The 23,994-nt window shown below is 31.7% G+C and overlaps 1 protein-coding gene across 1 annotated transcript in view; it reads right to left on the bottom strand.

Annotated features, from left to right (window-relative positions):
- DMD (dystrophin) overlaps nucleotides 1-23,994 on the bottom strand; it is a 2,282,785-nt gene that overhangs the window by 1,690,440 nt on the left and 568,351 nt on the right. The window contains exons 9-10 of the mRNA XM_074220296.1: nucleotides 6,617-6,798; nucleotides 4,153-4,284 (exon numbers count right to left, since the gene is read on the bottom strand). Of these exons, the coding sequence (XP_074076397.1) occupies nucleotides 4,153-4,284; nucleotides 6,617-6,798 (314 nt within the window). The remainder of the gene's footprint in view (nucleotides 1-4,152; nucleotides 4,285-6,616; nucleotides 6,799-23,994) is intronic.

Raw genomic sequence — 23,994 nt, 5'->3', positions numbered from 1 at the left:
ACTTGCAAATGAATTGGACTTAAGTGCAAAGTCATCTTTGTAAGTCAGAGACACCACAGTCCAGTGGAAATATATAGTTCAGGACAATTGACTATGGCCCAGAATTCTTGAACTTTTTTAAACTAAGGTCTTTTCTAGGACTCAATTTGTCTGAAGCAAAACTTATTTAATATTTGAAGACTAGGTAAGAATTAAGTCAAAAGATGGTCTACTTACTTTCACAAAAGAATTAATCAGGGAGGGACAAACCCTCAGAGTTTCTGACCTGAACAGAAATAATTGCTATTTACACTTACTCTGAGTCATCAAACAATGAGTCAGTAAGTCTTGGGCTTAACCCTGAATGACTTCTGTTCTCTTTGCCTCTCAGAAATGGACAGTTCTCTCTGTAGAGCACTAGAGAAAAACACTCTAATTTCTTTTTAAGAAAGTCTATATTTTGCCTTTAGCAATTGAAAGTTTGTAAAAGTTAGCTATGTTTGAGATACTAGAACACAATAATTTTCTTATTTAATAGCTAGCAAGTGCAACTTATCAAACCAAATAAAGGATAAAATTATGAGAGTATTCAGATGATAAATTTTCATAGTGGTCATTTTCACTTCAAAAATTGTCAAATACTATAAACCAAGACTTGATTTATTGTTTCCTTAGTTCTCTAGACATAAGAGAAAATACAAATAACACAAAGTATACCTAAATATAACACAAATTATGCCTAAGAATAGATCATTCTTCCCACCTCTGCAAGTTGATTGTTAAATATTAACCTAAAAACTTGTGAACATTTAATAAAGGGCTTCTGGAATATTTCATTTATCAACATTTACCCTTTGTAAGCAACTACTTTCTTTTTGAAAGGAGAAAATAGGACTCCTTCTCTGCTCCATGGTTGATAAAATGCATAAGCTGTTAATGTATTTTTTTAATTATGATAAAGATAAAAGACTAGAGGCATCTGGGGAATTTTCATTTTTCTCATTAAAATATTCATACCTGAACACTGCTTTAATGAGGTGGTAATGAGATAAAAATGTTCTTGAAAAAGAATAGGATGATGCTTCTGCCAACAGTAACAATAAAGTGATAAGGGGGACAAAAAATTCTGTGTTTGCCTTGGTTAATACTAAAGCATTTTGAAACATTTTTCTATCCTCATTGGAAGATTTTTAACATTTTGGTCATTTTATTGAATCAACTGGAAGAGATGATTTTGTATATCATGGTGAAGATGAAGGAAATAAAGTCAATAAATTATATTTGTAAAGAACTTTCTTTTTGAAGTGGATCAATGACTTAAATGTATGAAATGACTTAAAATGTATGACTATACATTATCTCATTTGTGATTTACAAATATTTTGGGAAATACTAACGTATTTTTATCATTATAATTTTTCTTTATGTTGTCATCATTATCCAGATTAGGGAACTCTGAATCTGTTAGTTTCAGTGAGTTGACCAAGGGAACACAACTAATAAATAGAAACAGGGTTTGAAAGCAGATCTTTCTAGCTCCAGGTTCAACAGTCTCCATTGGAGATGAAAAGGTATCACTTTCCATATGTGAATATGCTACTGATATATCCCATCAGACTCAGGGGTTGGCCTTCTGAAAACAGGCAGAGATTACAAAGTATTTATTTTTGAGAAGCACATAATCTATGGCTTTAAACAGATCCCTCCTCCAAATGGCATTAACTAGGTTAAATCCCATTATCACCATTGTCTAACTAGTAGATTAACTAACTATACTTAACTCAGTAGATGCCCAGCTGCTTGAAAGTATGAATGAAGGAAACTCCAAAATATTATTCCCCTTTTAGCTGTAATATCAGCAAGGTTATTTTTCAAATCACTATTTCCATCATAGATTTGATAGAAATGACTTTTCTCAAGGAGAACATTTCAAATTGCTCTACTGAGCCACATAAATAAAGCTTTCTTTTACAAAAGCCATTCTAGGAAATCATATCACATTATATTACTGACATTCTAGCCTATACAATACTGTAATTCTTGTCTTTGTGGGGATTGTGCTCCCACACTGTTAAGTACTATGTAAGACATGTTCCCTGAAAGTATTAAGGCTTTTCTCTCAAAAAAACCACACTAAAAGTTATAAAAATTTTGCCCTGGTTTTGGAATAATGATCATAATGATAATGACAATAATAATAGTGAGTATTTATAGCTAGTGTATAATAGCACTTTAAAATGTTCCGATCACAAATTTACTGCTATTAGGTATTATCATTATTCCTATTTTATAAATGGAAACACTGAGGCAAACAAAGTGACTTTCCCAGTCACAATGCAAAAAACCATCTGGAGCTGCATTTGAACTCAAGTCTCTCAGTTCATTTCACCACCTAGTTCCCTTTTTAGAAGAAAAGTTCCTGATGATTATGAGGACTGATAAAGGCAAGTTTTAGTGAAGAAGTTAGGTGAAGTCACATAAAGAAGGCAATAGTATGCCTTTTCCCCCCAATGACATTGTATGAAATTCTCCCTAAGGAATACAAAATTGCAATTACTGCTTAGGAAACTTCTTATTCATAGAAATGGTGACTGCAATGACAACATATTGACTTGTTTTATCTCCTTTTAGTTTTCATCAGCAAACCTGTGGTGTGTGGTAAAAGTTTTATTTAACCACTCTCAGACACAGAAAGCAGAATACCACATACTGAAAAGGATGTGTGATTTCTTTGATGTGGGCAATTCCACCAGTAATGTAGAGAGGAGCAATTCATGCCTACCTGCCTTAATGTTACCCTTGCCCATATTATCTGAAATGTCCTCAGAAGAGGATCCATCCAAATTGCTAGGAGTTTTCCTTAATTCTCTTTGACATGGTGAAAATACTAGGGATCTCATGTCTCATTATATAACAGATACTTCAATCATAATTTCTCTAATCACCTTATTCAGGTTCTTTTGTATAATTTATATTATATATGTTATATACTGATGTTATATATGTTACATACTGATATATAAATATACATTTACAACAGATATATGATGTTATATATTGATCCCAATCAGCTTATTTCTCTGCATTGGTCATCAATGATATTCATTCCTTAACTATATTGATTGACACAAACATACAGGTTAAAATAGCTTTTTAAGGTATTAAAGTTTAAAACTGCACTAAGACTTTTATAATATTCTGTAAATGTATTTGTAAACAAACATCCATATGTATACATACACGTATATCTATACTCTGTATACATATATATGAATACACATGCATGCATGCCTACCTACAGAGAGATGAGCAAAAAAATCTCCTATTTAACTTGGATATCAATGAATTTTTTCATTTTTTTCTCCCTCTTCTCTTTCCCTCTACATCTCACCCTTGCCTCCAACTTTTTGATTAGTTACAGATATCTGTCAGGTGCTTGATGATCATAACATTGCTACCCACAAACAGGAATAAGTGATGTATCTCATCATCCAGAAAGAATGTCCCTTTAGTATAGAGACTATAATGGATTTCCTTCATTGCCAATACACTATATATCTCCCCATTTTATTTTTTATCAAGTATGCTTCTTCTATAAATACTGTTCATTGTAGGTTTTTTAATGAACCTTTAAGTGCCATACAATTATTTCATTAACAAAATCTATCACAGATTAATGGATCTCACCCATTTTGTATAGTGAATTAAATATCCACTGTTAATAAATAAATCCTGTCCCCAAAGAATCAACTAGGGTAACATATATATACATATATATATATACATATATATGTATATATATATATACATATATATGTATATGTATGTATGTATATCTTCTATACATATATTTACTCCATTTACATCATTAATAGGTTCTGCAAAAATATGGCACAAGGAAAAAATTATATTACAAGAATTGTTCATTTTATAGGATAAATATAGATCTCCCTTTACACCAAGGAAAACATATTACAACTTTTTTCAATGGAGCTTGATTATAAGGTATTAAGTATTGAAACAACTCATGCAAATTAGAGAAAATAAAACTCAAATGTGGCAAAAATGGCATAGCACGAATTTTCACAGCAAGCACATAGGATATTAGAATTCTCAGACCCATTTGGTAATGGTTATTTTATTTTCAGGAGAAAAAAGAAAAAGCTGACAGACCTGTGAAGAAAATGTCCTCTTTCCTGGGTCAGAGGATGTGACATAAGCAGCTTGGGTGTAGGCATAGCTTTTGAACCGAGGTTGAAGAGATGAAGAGGTTCGCACATGGCCCTGTGCTAAACTGACTGTGATCTACGAAGAGGTTTGGGAGAGGGCAAGGGGAGGAAATATACATATATACATATATGAAGACATGACTAATAGGACTATTCCCCCACCCAAGTAAAAGGAGGAGAAAATGAAGAGGTTTAGATAACTATTAAATGACTAGAAACCATTAAGCCATAAAGAAACACTTCAAAATAAGCCTAGGATGGCATTGCTGAAGATGGGTGGGTGGGTGTATTTCCTTGGAAGGGCTCTCTTCTGCTCTAACACCAGAATTGACGGGAAGGGAAGGGAGAGCCAGACTGTGCAATGCAGTTTAAAAATGTAAATCTAAAAGCAATTTTCTCTGTATCTTAAGTAAATGAAAGCTGCATTCATCAAATCAATGCCTTAGAGAAAACCTGAAACTTTCATGAGTAAAATACAGGAAAATTTCAGTATTTCTGGAGAGGCAGTATTGCATAATAAAATTTTAAAAATGGACTTAGAATCAAGAAAGTCTTGGATTTGACTTATGTCTAGGACAGTTACCAGTTCTGTGACCATGAATAAGTCATTTACCCTCTCTCAAATATTAAGATAATAAAATGAGATGATTTATGTGAAGTACTAGTATATATATATATATATATATATATATATATATATATATTTCAGCTAATATTACTTAGTAGAGAAAATTAAGGTTTTTTTATGCCTGTAGCAAAGATTTTCTTTGAACTGCTTTAAATGTATCATTGTTTATATCATAGCAAATACAAATAATAATAATTCTAGAGAGATAGTCATTTCTCTTAGAGAGTCAAAATATAAGCTAATGTATAATCTAAGATGAAGCAATAAATATTGTGATCTATAACAGCTAAATTGAATTCAATTAAATATTCATACACAAAATATACATATGTTTGTGTGTATATGTGTATAAATACACACCTAGTTCATACTATGAAACATATATCAGTAGAATAAAATTTTTGTTTTCCTGTCATTTCAGTAGTGTCCAATTATTTCATGATCCCATTTGGGGTTTTTTCAGCAAAGATACTAGAATACTTTGTCATTTCATTCTCCTGCTCATTTTACAGCTGAAGAAATTAACGGTTCAATGACTTACCCCAGGCCAAACAGCCAGCAAGTGTCTTAAGTTAGATTTGAATTCAGATGAATCTTCCTGGAAACATGCTTGGCATTCTACCATACCAACTAACTGCTTTAAGAATAAAATATTGAAGTCTAATATATAATATTATTATATTATTATTATTATATATTATTATTATTATTTTATAATATTATTATAATATTATTATTAAGTGTCTGAGGCCGGATTTGATCCCAGGTACTCCTGACTCCAAGGCCAGTGTTTTATCTACTACATCACCTAGCTGCCCCGGCTCCTTAACTTTTAAACTGTTCTTTAAATTTGTCAATATTATTATTTTTTTGTTTCTTTGCAAGGCAATGGGGTTAAGTAACTTGCCCAAGGTCACACAGCTAGGTAATTATTAAGTATCTGAGGCCATATTTGAACTCAGGTCCTCCTGACTCCAGGGACAGTCCTCTATCCACTGTACCACCTAGCTGCTCCAAAGTTGTTAATATTATTATGGTCCTGAATTGTGATATGATTAGCATGGGAAAATCTTAAGGAAGACATTGTCTTCACCTAGCTAGCAGTCACAAACTGCTCTAGAATTTTTTTTCCTTTTTTTTTTGGTGAGGCAATTGGGGTTAAGTGACTTGTCTAGAGTCACAGTTAGTAAGTGTCAAGTGTCCGAGGGGGAGATTTGTACTCAGGTCCTTTTGATTCCAGTGCTGGTGCTCTATTCATTGCACCACCTAGCTGCCTCCCTCTCTGTTTTCTTAGAGAGATATAAGGGCACTCAAGGTTCCACAAAAATCTTGTGGTACTTGGACCTGTGTCTTTCTGGTGTAGGGAATGAATCTCTGCCCATTCTAACATGATGCCTCTCATCCTTTAAAATTAAGTTTTTACTATTGTGTCAATGAATTTATATAAGATGTATAAATGGAACATATTTGTTGACCTTGGTGTTCTTGACAGAATGTGAGATCTGCATATGTACTACTAAATTCATGGAAAACATTTTGTCCTGTTTCTTGGCGTGTATATACAATTAGAAGAAGGTATTCTGCTCCACTTTTCTGACAGTACAATAAAAACATTTAACTAAAATATTTTAATGGTTTTGGAAATATAAATTATAGTTTTATAAACATTGCCCATTAGCATGATAAAATAAAAGATATGTATAATATCACTTTTTAAATAAATTAGGATGCTAGATAGCAATCAATGTAAAAGGAGGTGCAACAATCTGTCAGAACTTACCTGCTGAGAATAGTGCATTTCATGGTGCAGTTGAAAATGTTCTCCTTGAGGACCTTTTGATGGCCTTGGCAACATTTCTACTTCTTGAATGGCTTCCATGCTTACTTGCTGGGGCAGAACTTGGAAGAGTGTTGTGACATACATTAAGACAGACTTCTTATCTGGATAGGTTGTTGCAACATCTGCAAAATACATTAACATATATCATCACTTTTTTCTTGTTTCCATAATGGAATATGCAAAAGGAATGTTACAAGAAGAAGACAAATTAATGAGGCCTCAATTGTCTATGAATGCCCCCCAGAGACTAATTAGAAAATTATAATGAGCTCTAAAATTTCCTACAAAGTTGGAATACCAATGAGATAAATTCTTTTCCTTTTTCCTCTAATCCATGTGAACTTTATTCCATCCTATTTTTTCATCAAATGGCATAACTATGGTATCAAAGGGAATAAAATTTATTAAATAAAAGGAAAAATTAGAATTCTGGATAGATTTTCTTTCCTGTGGAAAGTTACATATGAGCTTGGTGATTAAATGGCACAATAGTAACTAAAGATTTACACAGGATACTTTAATTTCTTGGACTTCAGTAAAAGATGGAAGAGATGCTTAAATGTATGATAGATGCATTTGGGAAAACCAAATGGGAAGTTAAATGGATTTCAATTCAATTAAACAAATATTTATTGAAGTACCAATCATATGTGGTAGTCACTCGTGGTACATAAAAACAAAATAGAGTTTTATAGGAATACAATGTGAATATCTATAAATTAATATAAATTATTTACAAGTAATTTCAAGAGGCCAAGAGCATTAACAAAAGAATATAAAAAGCCTGCATAAAAGACAACACCTACATTGTACTTTGAAGAAAATGAGGGGCTAGTTGTAGGGAGAGGAACATATCCTTTGCCACCATTTCAAAAGAAAAAAAGCAAAAGAAATTCTACTGAATTTTACTGCATACTTCTTCATAATATCCCCAAAGTGTATTAAAATACAGTAAATTGTCTTTAAGGTCCACAACAGCACATTTGTCAGTGTCAGGTGTCATCTCCCTGCTCAGACACAGGAGATACATTCAAAAAGTCTTTTATATGATACTGATGTAGTGGTATGCTTTGTGGTAACATATCTAGGGAGAAAAAGAGAGACCAACAACCCAAGTCAACAACAATTTGTAAGGATGTAAGTAATGTGAAAGCTCTTTCAAGTCCTTCTTTTGTTATCTGGCATTAAAATTTACCTACTACACTCCTTCCAGTGAATCAGAATATAAAAAGAATTTGTATGACAAATTTATCATTAATCCCCAAAGTGTTAAAGTATAATCACAGGCAGCAGTCCAAAAAATTCTGGCATGCTATAGCAATGAATTTTCAGTAATAAATCTATCTTGACTAAGCTAAGATCTAAGATTTTTAAAATTCCTTATGGATATACAATCAGATATTCTGATCACAGGTAAGAGAAGAAAGAATAGCATGTCAGACCCAAAGGCAGAGAAGGAAACCTACTGGTTATCTCCTTTCATTTAAAGAAAATTCAGCATATTATTCATGAGAGTCTATAGTATCTCTAAAAGAACTTTGGGGAAGGGGAGGGAGACAGTGAAACCACAACCAGACTATTACACAAACGGATACTCACTCAAATACTTATTGCAAGTCTGTAAGATGCATAGGACTGTGAGGAATATGAAATTCAATGCTAAACTCTTTCCCCTCCATATGATTATAATAAGATATTAGCCAACAAATATAATTAAATGACTTTTTTGTGATTGATTTGAATGAAATATCAAAAATATCATTTTTCCCCACTACATAAATAACTTATTGACAGATATTCTAAATGGAAGAATATTTTTATAATTCATTTTAAAATACCATTACTCTTTCACAATTTCAGTTATAAACCTAAAACAAATTTTAAGAGTCTAGAATTCTAATTCTTTCCTGTCTCTTTCTGTGGTTGCTGTAATTAGCTTTGAATTAAAATTATGAAATTTGCTACAGATATTCAAATAAAAAAGCTAATCCATATTATGAAATACATCAAAATATTATCAATATGAAGTATAATAATATTAATGTATAAATGTTTAGATATTGTTTGATGAAATGAAGAAATGTAAAAAATGTCTAAAGACTTATTTTATTGCTATAAGTAATTGTTATGAAAATAATATTCTTGTTTTTTCCTATATTAAGAGAAAAATGGGTAATTTATATTGATCAGACAAAATATAAATGAGAACAACAATTATGACAATAAGTTCTTCAGGTTTAATAGAGATCATGATAAAGGTCATAGATTCAGAGATAGAAAGGGCCTCAGCGTCTATCTAGTCTACCACTTTCATATTAAAATGAAGATCCTGAGGCCTAGGGAAGAAAAAAGAATCACTCAAGTTACACCAGTTAATTATATTAGAAATCTGGAAAATTTTGATTATCTGGAGACAAAATAATTTGAAAGACACATAAGAAATGTTATTTAATCATGATTTTAATGGTGATAACATGCCAGAATGGAGTTTTCTGCTAAGGTAATCTGTTCAAGTTCTACTACATTCACATCTGAACCTGTTAAATAATTTTAATATGCTCATACTTGTAATGTGAACAAGATACCATCCATCGAGGGGAAATGATTTGAGCAAGGCACCACCTGATTACGATCAATGCTATCAATGAAGAACATTAAATAAATATTTCTTTGATTTAATCTACCTGTGAAAGAACTGTAGCAGCTCAAATGAAACATGAGTTGTGCAAAATTAGTGACATCTCCATTTCAATGTTCTTTTAGACTGTGTCCAGTCTGGGGTAAAGCCTCCAAAATTTGTCTTGGTCTGATCAACCATATGCACACTTTATCTTTCCGGCAACATAGAGATAGCATTTTCATACTCTTTGAGAATGCATGACAACAACAAAACAACTTTTGGTTACTGTTCTATGTAGGATGTATTTGAAAATTTCCTTGCCCAGGATCACAACTTCAGAGATGAATAGGAACTTAAAAGTGATCTAATTTCACTCCTTTATTTTGAAAATAGGGAAATTGAGTCCCTAAGAAGTTATAGGAAATAACCCAGAAGGCATCTCTGTTCGTTCATACAGCTCATCTTATCTCTATTTTAAAAATGAAGAAACTGTCATAAGCATGTCTATAAATGAACAAAGCCCAAGAAAAAGAGATAGAAAGAGAAATACCATTTAAAATAACTATAGACAACATTAAATACTTGAGGATATATCTCACAAGACAAACCTAGAAATTGTATGTACACAATTATAAAGCACTTTTCACCCAAATAGTCATATCTAAATAATTAGAAATCTGTTAAATGTTCGTGACTATGTTGAGTTAATATAATAAGAATGACAATCCTACCCAAATTAAATTACTTATTCAGTGCCATGCCAATCAAACTACCAAATAACTACTTAACCAAGTATAAAAAATCATAACAAAATTTATATGGAGCAACAAAAGGGTAAGAATAGCAATGTAAAGGAAGGTGACTTGGTTCTACTAGATCTAAAAATATACTATAAAGTGATAGTCATCAAAACTGCCTGGTACTGGTTAAGAAATAGAGTAATACATCAATGGATTAGGATTGGCTCAAAGGAAACCACAGTAAATGACGACAGGAAGCTTCTATTTTGATAAATCCAAAGACATCAGCTTCTGGGATAAGTACTTACTATATGAAAAAAACTTCTGGGACAACTGTAAAATAATATGACAAAAACTTGGCATAGATCCACATCTCACACTGTATACCAAAATAAGATTAAAATGGGTATAGGATTTAGATATAAAGAGTGACACTATAGATAAATTAATAGCCTAAGAAATACTCTATCAGATTTATGGAAAGAGGATAAATTTATGACCAAACAAGAATTAGAGCACATTATAAACTACAAAATGAATGATTTTGACTACATTAAATTAAAAAGGTTTTGCACTAATAAAATCAGTGCTGTCAAAATTAGAAGGAAAGTAGAAAGCTCAGAAAGAATCTTCACAACAAGGAGTCCTGATAAAGGTCTAATTTCTAAAATATATAAAGAATTTCATCAAATTTATTAGGTGACAAGTCATTCCCCAATTGCTAAATAGTCAAAGGATATGAACAGAATTTTTTTTCAAATGAAAACATTAAAGCTCTCTCTCTCTCTCTCTCTCTCTCTCTCTCTCTCTCTATATATATATATATATATATATATATATATATATATATGTGTGTGTGTGTGTGTGTGTGTATGTATATATGTATATATATAATCAAATGAAAAATGCTTCAAATCATTTTTGATTACATAAATGCAAATTAAAACTCATCTATCAGACTGGCAGAGGAGAAACAGAGAAAATGATCAATGCTGGAGAGGTTGGAAGGATTGGAACATTGATGCTGGTGGAGTTGTGAATAGATCCAACCTTTCTGGAGAGCAATATGGGATTATGCCCAAAGAGCAATAAAACTTTTCATACCCTTTGACCCAGCAATTAGAATTCTAGGACTATATCCAGAAGAAAGTATGAAAGAAGGGGAAAATCCCATATGTTCAAAAATATTCATAGCAGTTCTTTTTCAAGTGGCAAAGAATTGGAAATTGAGGGGGTGCCCCTCAATTGGGAAATGGTTGAACAAGTTATGGTATATGAATACTATGGAATACCATTGTTCTATAAGAAACCATAAATGGTCAGACTCTAGAGAAGCCTAGAATGCATTATAGGATCTGATGCCAAGCAAAGTGAGTAGAACCAAGAGAACAATGTACACATTAACAACAGCATTGTGAGATGAACAACCTTGATGGAAGCAGCTCCTCTCAGCAGTTCAGAGAGCTAGGACAACTGTATTAGACGAAATATGTTCAATGTTATCTCAATCTAGAGGAAGAAAAACAAAATAAAAAAAAACACACAAACAAAAAAAAACCATTCAGAATCTGATGAACACTTTATAAAAATGATCTTTTATGATGACTTTCCCTCAATCTTAATTCCTCATAATGAAAATGACCAATCTGTAAACATATTTATCAAAAATATGTATGTATAATGCTAACCTGACTTTTTGGCTGCTGGGGGGGAGGGGGAGTGGGAAGGGAGGGTGGAAGGAAATTTTGTAACTTGAAAATATACTTGTGCATGTAGATAAAAATAAATTAATTTAAAAAACACAAAGAAACTGAGCTTGTAAAGCTAAGTGACTATTGGACAGACACATAGCATATCTCGGAAGTAACATTGGAAACTAGTTCTTTCTGACCTCAAGTCTCACCTTATGTTTTTCCAATTCTGAATCTATATGCTTAAGTTCTACCTTATGCTTAGACTGTTCTTCCTTCCCTTCTTTGTTTGTAAAATACTTAACATCATTTAAAGCATAACTCAAAGCTTCTATTTTTTCTAGTCAGTTAAGACCTTTTCCCCCTTGTACTTCAGATTACATTTTGTACCATGTTTTTTTTGGCAAGGCAACTGGAGTTAAGTGACTTGCCCAAGGTCACATAGCTAGGTAATTATTAAGTGTCTAAGGCTGGATTTGAGCTCAGGTCCTCCTGATTCCAGGGTTGATGCTCTATTCACTGCACCACCTAGGTGTCCCTTCATATGCTATTAATATAAGAATGTAATGCAGGCCCTAGGTAAAGTGTTATGGAAACCTTAAGTATTTAAACCTAACAGATGTTTAAGCAATTAAAATTTAAAATACTAAGAATTTGGGACATTCCTAATAGAATACATTTTGAAATGCTCTGTATTATCAAATTCCATCTCTTATTCTCACCTAGTCACACTTCCCATTTATTCTAACCATATTACACTGTAGGCACTTAATAAATGTTTGCTAAAAGAATTGAATAATTAGAAAATAGTTGAGCTTTCTGCTGTTCTAGAAGAGTGTCTTGTTTTAGAATGGACAAAATTTTATTGCTGATATTTAAACTCCCAACAGAGCACTATCTTTACTAGAATTCAAAGAGATAGGTTTTGCCTTTCAAATGTAGAGAACTGTAGGGGGGGTATAATGTGGATACTGTCAGACTTTATGTAATTATAGATTGCATTTGCTAAATTGATTTTTTTGCTTATTAGTTTTATTTTATTCTTTATTAGTTAAAAAGATTGTTCAATGGTAGGAGAGAGGCAGGGATATTTTGGAAAATGGAAGTGGCAGGGGAGGGAGGTTTGAAATGGACAAACACTTAATTCTAACAAATTCCTACAATAAATGCATTCCTGGTGATGTTGTGAATTAGTCGAACTATTCTGAAGAACAATTTGGAACTAATACTGAAGAGCAATTAATCATCTAGGTCTGTATCCCAAAGAGGTCAAAGAAGAGAGAAAAAGTACCTATTTGTAGAAAGCTCTATGTAATTTATATATCTCAGATCTTTATTTTGGCAAAGAACCAGAAATCAAGGAGAATGCCCATCAACTGGAGAATGGTTGAGCATCCTATTACTATTACTATTATTATTATTATCATTATTATTATTATTATTATTATTATTGAATATTATTTTTCTATAAGAAATGATGAATGTTATCGTTTCAGAAAAAATGCTTGGGAATAACTTATATGAACTCATCAAAGTGTAATGAGCAGAATCACACTAGACATAGTAACAGCCATAATGTAAGAATGATCATTGGTGAAAGACCTAGATACTCTCATCAAGAGAAATTATCCAAGACCAAAGGTCCATGATGAAAAATGCTGTCCACAACCTGAGAAAGAATTGATGAACTTTGAAAAAAGATTGAAAAGCATAATTTATTTTTCTTGTTAATTATTTTCCTGTTTTCTTTTGCAACATGACCATATAAAATATGTTTTATATGATTTCACATGTATAGTTTATATAAAATTAATTTCCTCCTGGGGAAGGAAGAAGGGACAGAGAGAGAGAAAATAGAACTCAAAACTTATAAAGAAATATTTGAAAATTGATATATAAAAGCAAAAGATTTATTTAACCAAAATAGATTTTAAAAGACTATTGTAATAAATTCAATTTCATTTGGTAGCAAAAAAAATGTACCCTTATAGTGCTTGAAGACTTTAATGATCATTTGTGGGATATTTCCCTTTGTCACTCCTTCCTTCCTTTATAACTTCTTGTTTCTGTTGTATGTTTCAAAATTTAGACAATATCACTCAATTGCCTATCATATATGAGATATGGTATTCTGTGTTCCTTATAAAACACACAAAAATTATAATTCATAATTCCTATCTATTAGCATTATAATGTACATAACATATGTGTTCTATTTAAGAGTTTATAAGGACAAGAATTTACTTTATAACCTAGGTGATCTATAAAAACTGGGTCTTAAAGGGTAGCAAAGATGGGTAGAGAATTGATACAGAGGTCAGTCCTGGTGAGACAGATGTGGAACACAGATGTGTGGTATTTAGGGGCAATATAGAGTAGCCAAGTTTGACTGGCATTTGGGGTTATTTGGGCAGAAGTCAGTGATCACTAAATCTCAGGAAGTAGATTTTGATTAAATCAAGGATGTTCAGAAAAGTCAGCCTGCTGCAGAAGAACAAGAGAAAACATACTATAAAAATAGAAAAGGAAAGAAAAGAATTGGCAAAACTTTCAAGGAGGCAAGAGATGCAGAAAAGTCACAGACAGTACCAAAAGATTTCAACAAGAACCATAGTAGGAGAAAAGTTATACCTTTAAAAGAATCAAGGAAGTCTTGTGAGAAAGATAATAAGTTTATATTAAAATATATTGAGTGGGGTGATAAGAGGACATTCGTATGGAAATGCCCAGGTAAAATTGTAAATGTGGTACTTCATCTGGATCAGGTAGAGGTTGGTATTGGAGGAATTAATTTGGAGTCATCTTCACAAAGATCATAACTGAATCTGCCATATGGTGTGTGAGTATCTCTTTTCATATGATGGAAAGCTTTTAAAAATCAATTATCTTAGTTAATTAATATTGAACTGTATTTTTTATTCATCTATTACTGTGAAGCCTGACTTTTCACAGAACTTGGATACCCATCTTGACCCCTATGACTCTGAGTTAGTCTCTTAATTCCAAGGTCACTAGCAATCTTTTCCTGAAAATAGGACATAGGAATTATTGATTTTTGAAGTCCTGTTCCAACTCTGACTCATTTGATTGTTAATTACATTACATTTTTTTTCTTACTTTCAGGTTTTTATGACTTCTGATAGAAAGCAAAACAAATGTGCTACTAATTGTCATTTCAGTAACTTGATTTTCTCTTCTACTTTCTAAAATACAGAGATATTATTGTTTTTATAAAAAACACTTAATAAAAATAGGACACTGCGAAATACATGATAAAATCTGTCATTCATTTTTCTAAGGGCTTTCTCCTTTCATGCCTTTTATGAACCATAAATTGTATATACATAGGCATAATTCAACTTTCAAATGGAAACAAAATATACCATTAAATTGACATTCGTATAAAAATTGTCAAAATATGGTCCTTGGAACCCTGGGGCTTCTCTGAGAAATTTTCAAGGATGTCTTTGAGGACAAATCTATTACCATAATGACACTAAGATGTTATTTACATATTAAAATACTCCTCCCTTTTACAACAATATATCTATATGAGACCAAATTTTCTTCTACTTTGCACAAAATAATATACTGCAACAGATTTCAAAAACAGAAATGAGAATCCAAAAATTTCAAAGCAATTCTATTCCCACTATTTATTGTTTTAGAAAATAGAGCTATTTTTATAAAACTAAGTTATTGATAATAATATGTAATGGATTAATTTTAATTAAGTAAATATAAGAAAATAAATTTTAAAATTTTATATTTTTAATTTATGAAATAAACAAAAGCATTTCCTTAACATTTTAGAATAAGGAAAACATAATTGTACACAAAACTGCAATTCTATTATGTACCATTTGCTAAACCTTATCATTTGATAAACTCATCATGTCTTTTTTTCTTCACTCTCCCCAAATAGCCACCATCAAACATAAAAATGTAACTGTATCTGTTTTATGTATGTATATGTATAAACAAACATATACATTTTATGCAAAGTTATTCTATACATATTTCTATTTCTTTTTCTGGATACAGATAGAGCCTTTATATGTCTTTTGTAGCTATTTGGGAATTTATAATAGTCAAAATGGCCTAGTCACTTGATTTTCTAATTTTGTCAATATTGATATTCGTAGCCTTGGAATCACTTTAGGACCACTCATTTAGCAGACTAGAAGTTTCAAGAGGTCAGAGATTATGTATCAAATTCAATTCAACTGTATTTATACTTTAGCTTCTATAGTGGATGGGCCTAAATTCAAAAAGTCCTCTCTAGATATGTGACTCTGGGAAAGTCATTTAACCTCTCCCTTAATCCACTGGAGAAGGAAATGGCAATCACTCTATTGTCTTCACCAAGAGGGGTCATGAAGAGTTAGATAAGACTGAGTCACTGAATACCAATGATTAATGTTAGATAAATGGGTGTTCAGTTAGTCTTTACTTAAACACTCATGAGAAGAATATAAAAGTCAATCAGTAAGGATATTATAAGACTTAGGGTCTTTTGACTGGGCTGGTAAAAGATTATAATGGATTTTGGGTAAGGATAAAAGACAAATCCAAGAGAAATAAGAATGAGAAAACATAACTTTATAATATTGTCATAATTAAATCAATAATGAAAAATAATTAAATAATAGTTAAAAACATAGCCTAGAGAAAGTTGGGTATAGTCTTGATATTATAGCATACATTTAAAACTATAACAAAAATTGATACCTATGAAATGTACAAGGAATTAAATAAGACACAGAAGGCAAAAGGTCATTTAACAATGGAGTATTTTTTACCACATGCATGTAAAGGTTAAGGTCATTTTGAGTAAGCAGTGAAGGACAACATTAAATAGAATAACCATATATCAAATTAGTCTCCCCTCAATGACTTTTGAAGCAATGGTTGTTCCAAACCTGCTACCTAAAGGTCTCCATGTCATTCCCATGTACTACTTTTCCTCCTCACATAAGCAATGAAAAATTATCAGGAAAATTTAATTCCTCTTCTTCTGCTACTCACCTTAAAATATTGCTATATCCTTCCTCATTCTCTCTTTGGTTCTACTCTCTTGAAGAAAAAAGAGAAAAAAGTACTCTTTCTCCTCTTTCCCTGAGAATGTTTGAGTTCCTGTTCCACTTGAATTCTACCTCTTCTTTCCTCAAATTTTCAATTTTTCTCAAACTACCTTTCTCATTGCCAAAATATGAACCCATCAAGACCATTCTTAAAAACTTAACCCTTTCAATCCTTCAAGCTATTTTTTTATATTACTCTTCCTTTTCACTATCAAACTTCTAGGAGAAAAAAATCCTAATAACAACCAACTCTATTTTCTATCATCTGATAATTCCTCAACCATTAGCAATCTGACTTTTGATGCCAGAACTCTTGAAATTACTCTCTTCAAGCATTTTAAGCATCTCTTTATAGCTAAAATTTATGGATATTTCTCATTTCTCATGGCTTATGATCTTTCTGAAGATTTTGACACTGTTGATTTATATATTTGCTCCTTCTAGATACTGTCCTCCTTTGTTCCCACAATTCTGCTTTCTCATTATTCTGCTATGTGACTGCTCTTTGTTAGACTCAATTGTTAGAACAATTCTGAGGTCTCACCTACTAACTAGCAAAATCCTACAAGATCATTCTGTTCTTTAGGTATATTCTTTCCTTTAGCAACCTTATCTACTGCCACTGAAAAGTCAACTGCCATCTTTATATTTATAGTTCTATACCCATGCATATCATCTCTAACTATCATCCATCTATCTATCTATCATCTATCTATCTATCTATTTATTCATCTATCTCTCTAGTCCTAATTACTCTTCTGAGAGCTTGTCCTTTGTCGACATCTGTCAATTTTTGTATGTAGATGGAAAACTGGAATCTCAAATTCATTATGTCTACAATAAAATTCATCTTTTCAGATAAACCTGACTCTTATATAACTGCTCATTTTTGTTAAAGGTGTTGCCATTTATTTTCAAGCAGCCACTTTACCAAACTTAAAGTCATATCTGTCTCTTTCTTCAAGCCCTATCCTTTCATTTGTTATTGATTTCTTTTTTTCTTTCCCTTTGCATTCCCACCAATTAGCATAGTAATTGACACTTAGCCAGCACTTAATGTTTGTTTGTGAATGGAATCACAGAAAGTTTCTTCCACCAGGACATCTCTTACAATGATCCTTTTCTATCCACTCAAGTGACAATAACTATTTTAGACCCTCAAAATATTTCATTGAGATTTATCTAATGGTTCTTTCTCATTGTTCACCTAGTTTATTATTCTCTCTTTCAATTTTCCACAGTATTTCCCTAGTCTGACCAAGTTCCTTCTCTGATTAAAAATATTCAGTAACCCCTTATTGATTCTAAGATAAAATACTAATTGCTTAATTTTAAGTCTTCCACAACTTGGTTCAAACCTATTTAATGAGATATTTTGTATTATTCCCCTTTGCCTATTCCAAGTTCCAGTTTACACTGGCTTAACCAATGTTCCCTTAAATTAATTTCTCTGGACCTTGTAAAGATAGTTTGGACTACATTTTCCTCATATCAGCCTCTTTAAAGGCTTAGTTCACATTCTGATTCCATTTTCATCTTTTTCTTGCTGTTATCATATTCCTCAAATTATCTTGATTTTACTAATTTCTTCACATGTTGAATCCTTAAATTTTGCTTCTCTTATTCCTCTCAAAATAAATAAAGTCTGAGGGGCAGATGACTTTTGTATATATTTATTGGTATCCTAAATACTTGATGCAGTATTTTGTATATAGTAGGTATCTAATAACTCTATTTGATGTAATTGACTCAACAAGATCCAAAAGGAGTATCTCAAGCGAGAATTATAAGCATTTTGTGCTACAGAAAATCATTTTGGAGAAGGGGGAACTTCCTTTAAGCCTCTTAAATTATATGGGACTCACCTTCCTTATCATTAAAGTGCTTTGATGATCTCTATGAAGGTTTGCTTTATGTTCAAGGAAATGCAGCTATTACTCTAATACTCATTATATGACACTAAGTGCTAATGTATAGACTTTATTTTCCATTCTCTCTTTTGATAACTTCAAAAGGAATTCATATTTAGCAATGATCTATCTTTAATATCACCTACTAAATAGGAACATCAATAGGTACTTATTGAACACTATAAGCCATTTATTCTCAAATTTTCTCATTCTACAGCCCCTCATCTCCCATATCATCAATATTTTCTACTCTGGAAACAGTAACATTCTTGCCCTTTCCAACTCTTCAACTTCAATCTTTATTCTAGCAACACAAAAAAGTTTTAGAAGCATGAAGGGTCAGAGAAAGTAGAGGAGAAATGACCAGAAGGCATAAAAGACTGAATCCTGTATGCATGTAATGTAGACTGAACTGAAAGTCAAGTGCCCTAGGTTCACATTCCATGCCTACCAATTTTTTGTTGTGTCAACTGGAGCAAATAACTTTAACCTCTCTGAGCCTTAGCTTCCTCCACTATAAATTATACCTCCTTTTTCCATATCCCTGCATTGTTGCTGAGATCAAATACTGTAGAATGTACAAAATACTTTAGCATCTTAAAAATATAGCACTTTAGATGATTAGACAATCCCAAATTCTCAAATGAAATGATAGGGGAGATATTAACTTTTCCAATCATCACTAATATAAAGTCTTTGAATATATCTGCTAGGAGGCAATTTATAGAGATTTGTGGGTTCCCCTTCTCCCTTTCAGAATGAGTTAGGTCCTAAAAGACACCATAGCCAGGATCTGATTGACCCTGGGATTGAGGCAAGGCTTAAGTTGTTCCTCCCTCAATACAGCTTCTTGGTGAACTTTGGTTCTATGGTTGTGTTCCACTCACATGGGACTCAAAATCTAAAAGTACCTAAAGATCATGAGCCACTATATGCTGCCTTCTGACCATTTGCCAAGATATCTTTCCATCTGAACATGAGGGAAGACTAATCTGCTAAAGCAAAGTGTTATTGTAGCCTAGTTGAATATCCTTGTTTCATCAAAACTAAGAGATTAAAAAAACAAAACAACTCTTCAATGTCCTTCAAATGCATCATTTCATATAAATAATAATCTGGAACTATCAGGACTTCCAATTAAAAGGATCCCAAAAGAATCTTTATCTCTTCTTTGAGGGATAGAATAAATAGGTTCAGAAAACTTCATCACTAAAAGGTTGACATTCCTTAGAGGTAATAATTACTATTTTATTTTATTTTTCATCATAATAACAAACTCACTAGAACATCTCCTAAATGATAGGGAGTGGCACTCTGCATTTTTGGAGGAAACATTGATGTAAGTGGAATCACAGATCCTAGAATTACCCAAGCACTATTTCATAAGGGGACTATGTTCCCATTGAAGTCTAGAGTGGCATAGGCATAGGCTTGATGAGGATTTAATAATTTTCAAACTTTTAGCTAGCACTTAATATTTGGATTTCAGTGCTGTCCATCAAATTTCAGACTTTTGAGTATTTTATACTGGCATGGGGGGCTATATGCAGAATTTGACTTTGATGTCAATTTAGAGGCAGGGCAAAAAAAAGAGTCATAAACCCTAATGTCATGTCAAGACTTAGACCCAGCTTTGGAGTCTTGTTACTTGATAACATACCACCATCCACAATCTTTCTCTGAATGTGTTCCTGGCCTACAAAATATGAATAACTGTATATTAACTATTTATATCTGTGGTTTTTTATGATAATGGATTTTTAAACTTTAAAATGGCATGTGACTATGGTTATAAATACATGAGAATTCATACATCCCTACAGAGACATCCATATTTACACATACACACATGCCCCTATGCATTCACGTATTCTGTTAAGAGTATCTCTCCTCAGCATTTTTGGTTGAAAGTTAGAAAAGCAGTCATTTAAGTCATCACTATTGAAAATATGATGATTTATTCATGAAGTGGAGTTTTCCTTAAAACATCATCTCTGAATGGGGAAATAAAAATTTGTTATAAAATATTTAGGCATTTTGAATATGACTGACAGGTACCTCTTTCTATTTATTCAATTCATTCAGAAAACATTTAATAGGTGTCTATCTCGGAGTTTACAGTTTAGCAAATGTGTTTGTAATGAATTAAACTTACTTTTAGTGTAGACATTTCACTGAAAAAAAATGAATTTTTTTCCCATAGCCTATGAAAAATGAAGTGGCAAACTAACTTCACGACATACACAAGAGTATGCCCATTGCACTTTAAATTTTCATTTGTATTCTTAGTAGAGAAAATCTAAAAAGACCATATGTCACTTTTATTATGAGAGAATGTAAATTATGCAATATGAAAACTCCTGCTATCAATTCATCAGCAAGTACTTAGCAAGTCTTGACTATATGCATATATCATTATGCTTAGCACTAGAAGAGGTAGAAATTTTAGAAAACTAAATAGTTTCTAATGTTAGGGAGCTTATAATCTAGAAGAGAGAGACAAGATATGAATACAGAATAAACCTTAGAGTCAGGAATATGGCAGTCCAAATCCTGCCTTGGTTCCATTTGTCTACCATAACATTATGTTGATACACTAATGAGATAACTAGAAACCATCTTTGATTTAAAAAATTCAGGGTTGCAAATTCCATGGCTAAGGATAAATGGAAGAGGTGCAATGTTTTGATTTTTGGAATTTTTATTTCATTATAATTATTTAACATGAATTCACTTCATATCTACTTGAATCAGAAAGTTTCAAAGATGGAAGAACCTTAGTGGGCATTCCTTTCATCTTATAGATAAAGAAACTTCTGCCTAGTGAGAATAAAGGTACTTTATTTGATGTCTCAAAGTTGTGGAATATCAGAGATGTGAATGAAACCAAGAACTCTTTACACTAGGCTTATCTACTTTCCATTATACCACGCAGTTTCCACTGAATAAATTACTAAGGGCAAAATGAAAGACATAAAACCTGAAGAGATAATGGATAAAACATTGAACACTAAACTGCTTATATTAGTATCTGACTGTTAAGTAATGGTACAACTATTATAATACTGATTACAAAATGAATACATACAATAAATGACTAATTCAGGAGCTTTGAAAAGGAAAAGATCAAATAAATCATATATATATATAATTAATTATGAAGAAGATAAGAAAGATGAACACGATGGTGATAATGAAGGAGAAAAAGAAGACATATCAGTACATTGTCAGTGATGACTTTGTATGAAAAGTGGAAGAAAAGTCATATTCATGGCCAAATGTGACTAAAAGGGGAGATGAGCTTCTCCTGTATTTAGAATGAAGATTAAATAATAGTACTGCCCTATTATCCATTAAATATTAAAAGCAAAAGAAAACAGATTTTCCATTGTATAAGGGTTGTTCCTTTTTGCATAATTATAGAAAAAAAAGTATAAGATGTATGGAATTCCTTCTAGCTCTATGTTGATGATCTTATAATTGATCTTTGTGTCTGAAGTCTAGAATACCTGAATTCAAATTTGGTCTCAAACATTTACTACCTCTGCAACTCAGTTTCCATAACTGTAAAGTAGGGAAAACAATAACACAGCTCCCAGAGTTGTTGTAAGGATCAGAGATAATATTTTAAAGTAGTTAAACTTCCTCACTCTCCCTTTCAAATAGGAAATAAAGTAACTTTCTTCAAAGTTGTTACAAGTATCAAATGAGACAGTATTTGCAATGAGTTTTGTGAACCTTAAAAGCTATATTAATGCTAGCTAGCATTTGTGAAATATTAAATGAATGGGAAAACCCAACAAGGGCTTTGAGATCTTAGAAATCACCAAAGAAGAGAAAGGAGAGAAGGAAGGAAAGAAGGAGAGAAAGAGCAGAAAAGGAGAAGGAAAGGAGAAGGAAAGAAGGAAAGAAAAATGAAGAAAACATTCATTTTTAGCATGCCTAATTAGTTGCCTAAGGAAAATTTGAAACATTCTTGGAAAAGTTAAACAAGAAGTTTCACTAAGATGCCAGTTAGCTCAGTAGCAAAAGAATGACAAGAATGGTAAATCTGGACTCTATTGCAAATGATATATTAAAAAACTATGTCCAAGTCCAAAAATAATAGTTGTCCTGAAGCCTTAGTCAATTTTCAACTTTATTCAAAAAGAAATATACTTCTCAGAATCCAAGATAAGAATGAATCTGGATCAAATTGATATGGTGTCTAACAGAAAATGTTGAGAGATGGAAATAAAATAAAACAATACTTGCAAACAAAAATAGAGTTCTTTGTAGAAGAGTCCAATTAAACAAAAAAATAGCAATCAAAAACATTGGGAGAACATGATAAACCACATCTTCTTTTAAAGATGTGATATACTAATATGGCCTGACAAAATAGGAAAAAGTAAAATTCATACATAAACAAATATAAGAATTATAGTTTTAAATGAACACATGTAAAGACTTGGATACTTGAAATACCAAAAAAATTTTTGTTGTACTTGATTCTGTTGTATCGCTTGAAGTAAATGAGCCCTTAATTGGATTTATAAATCATTTTGCTAATTAGGCAATTGAAATTTGAAAATGAATTATATTTTATTTATAAAGGCTTCTCTCCTTGCTTGTATTTTAGCTAATCCTGTGATAATATACTAAATCATTACAATGGTAATAAAGTTTTTAAATATTTTATATCTTACATAGTTATCTGTATATTATTTCTCATTCAAAATTCAAAGGTCATTTCATAATATTATGAAAAGGCAAAAATCCAGAGAATATCTTCCTGGTTAAACTCTTCAGCATTTTCCAAGACACATACCCCCTTCACATAAGTAACCTTTAAACAATCCAGTCTATAATTTTACTGCTTTATTCCATGATCCTAGTATTTTCCTTTATAATCTAACAACAATATTTCTAATTAAAGCAGTGTGAAATATACCAATGACAATCATCTACATGCTAAAATATAATTCAGTTCCACGACAAAAAGAATAGTGATGCAACAATAATTCCATATTTAACTAAAAGAAACATTAAATAATTCATATCTTTAAATATCTACTTAATTCACACAATACTCTCATACTTATTAGCATCTTAGAAAAACTTTTTAAAAATGACAAATCTTAGTGAAGGAGTGAATGCTGAATGTATAAAGCCTTCCTGGCAATGAATGTTGGAGTAGAATTGAAGTAAAATTGTGTGTTTTTTAACTCAGGACATTGGCCTATGTGTCCTTACTTTATCCAAATAGGCAAAATGAAACTGTATTATTTTAT

This window comes from Macrotis lagotis, chromosome 1, assembly GCF_037893015.1.
Source record: "Macrotis lagotis isolate mMagLag1 chromosome 1, bilby.v1.9.chrom.fasta, whole genome shotgun sequence".
In the NCBI taxonomy this organism is placed as follows: domain Eukaryota; kingdom Metazoa; phylum Chordata; class Mammalia; order Peramelemorphia; family Peramelidae; genus Macrotis; species Macrotis lagotis.
Note: the sequence above shows the minus strand (reverse complement) of the source record. Positions and strands in the feature narration are given on the sequence as shown.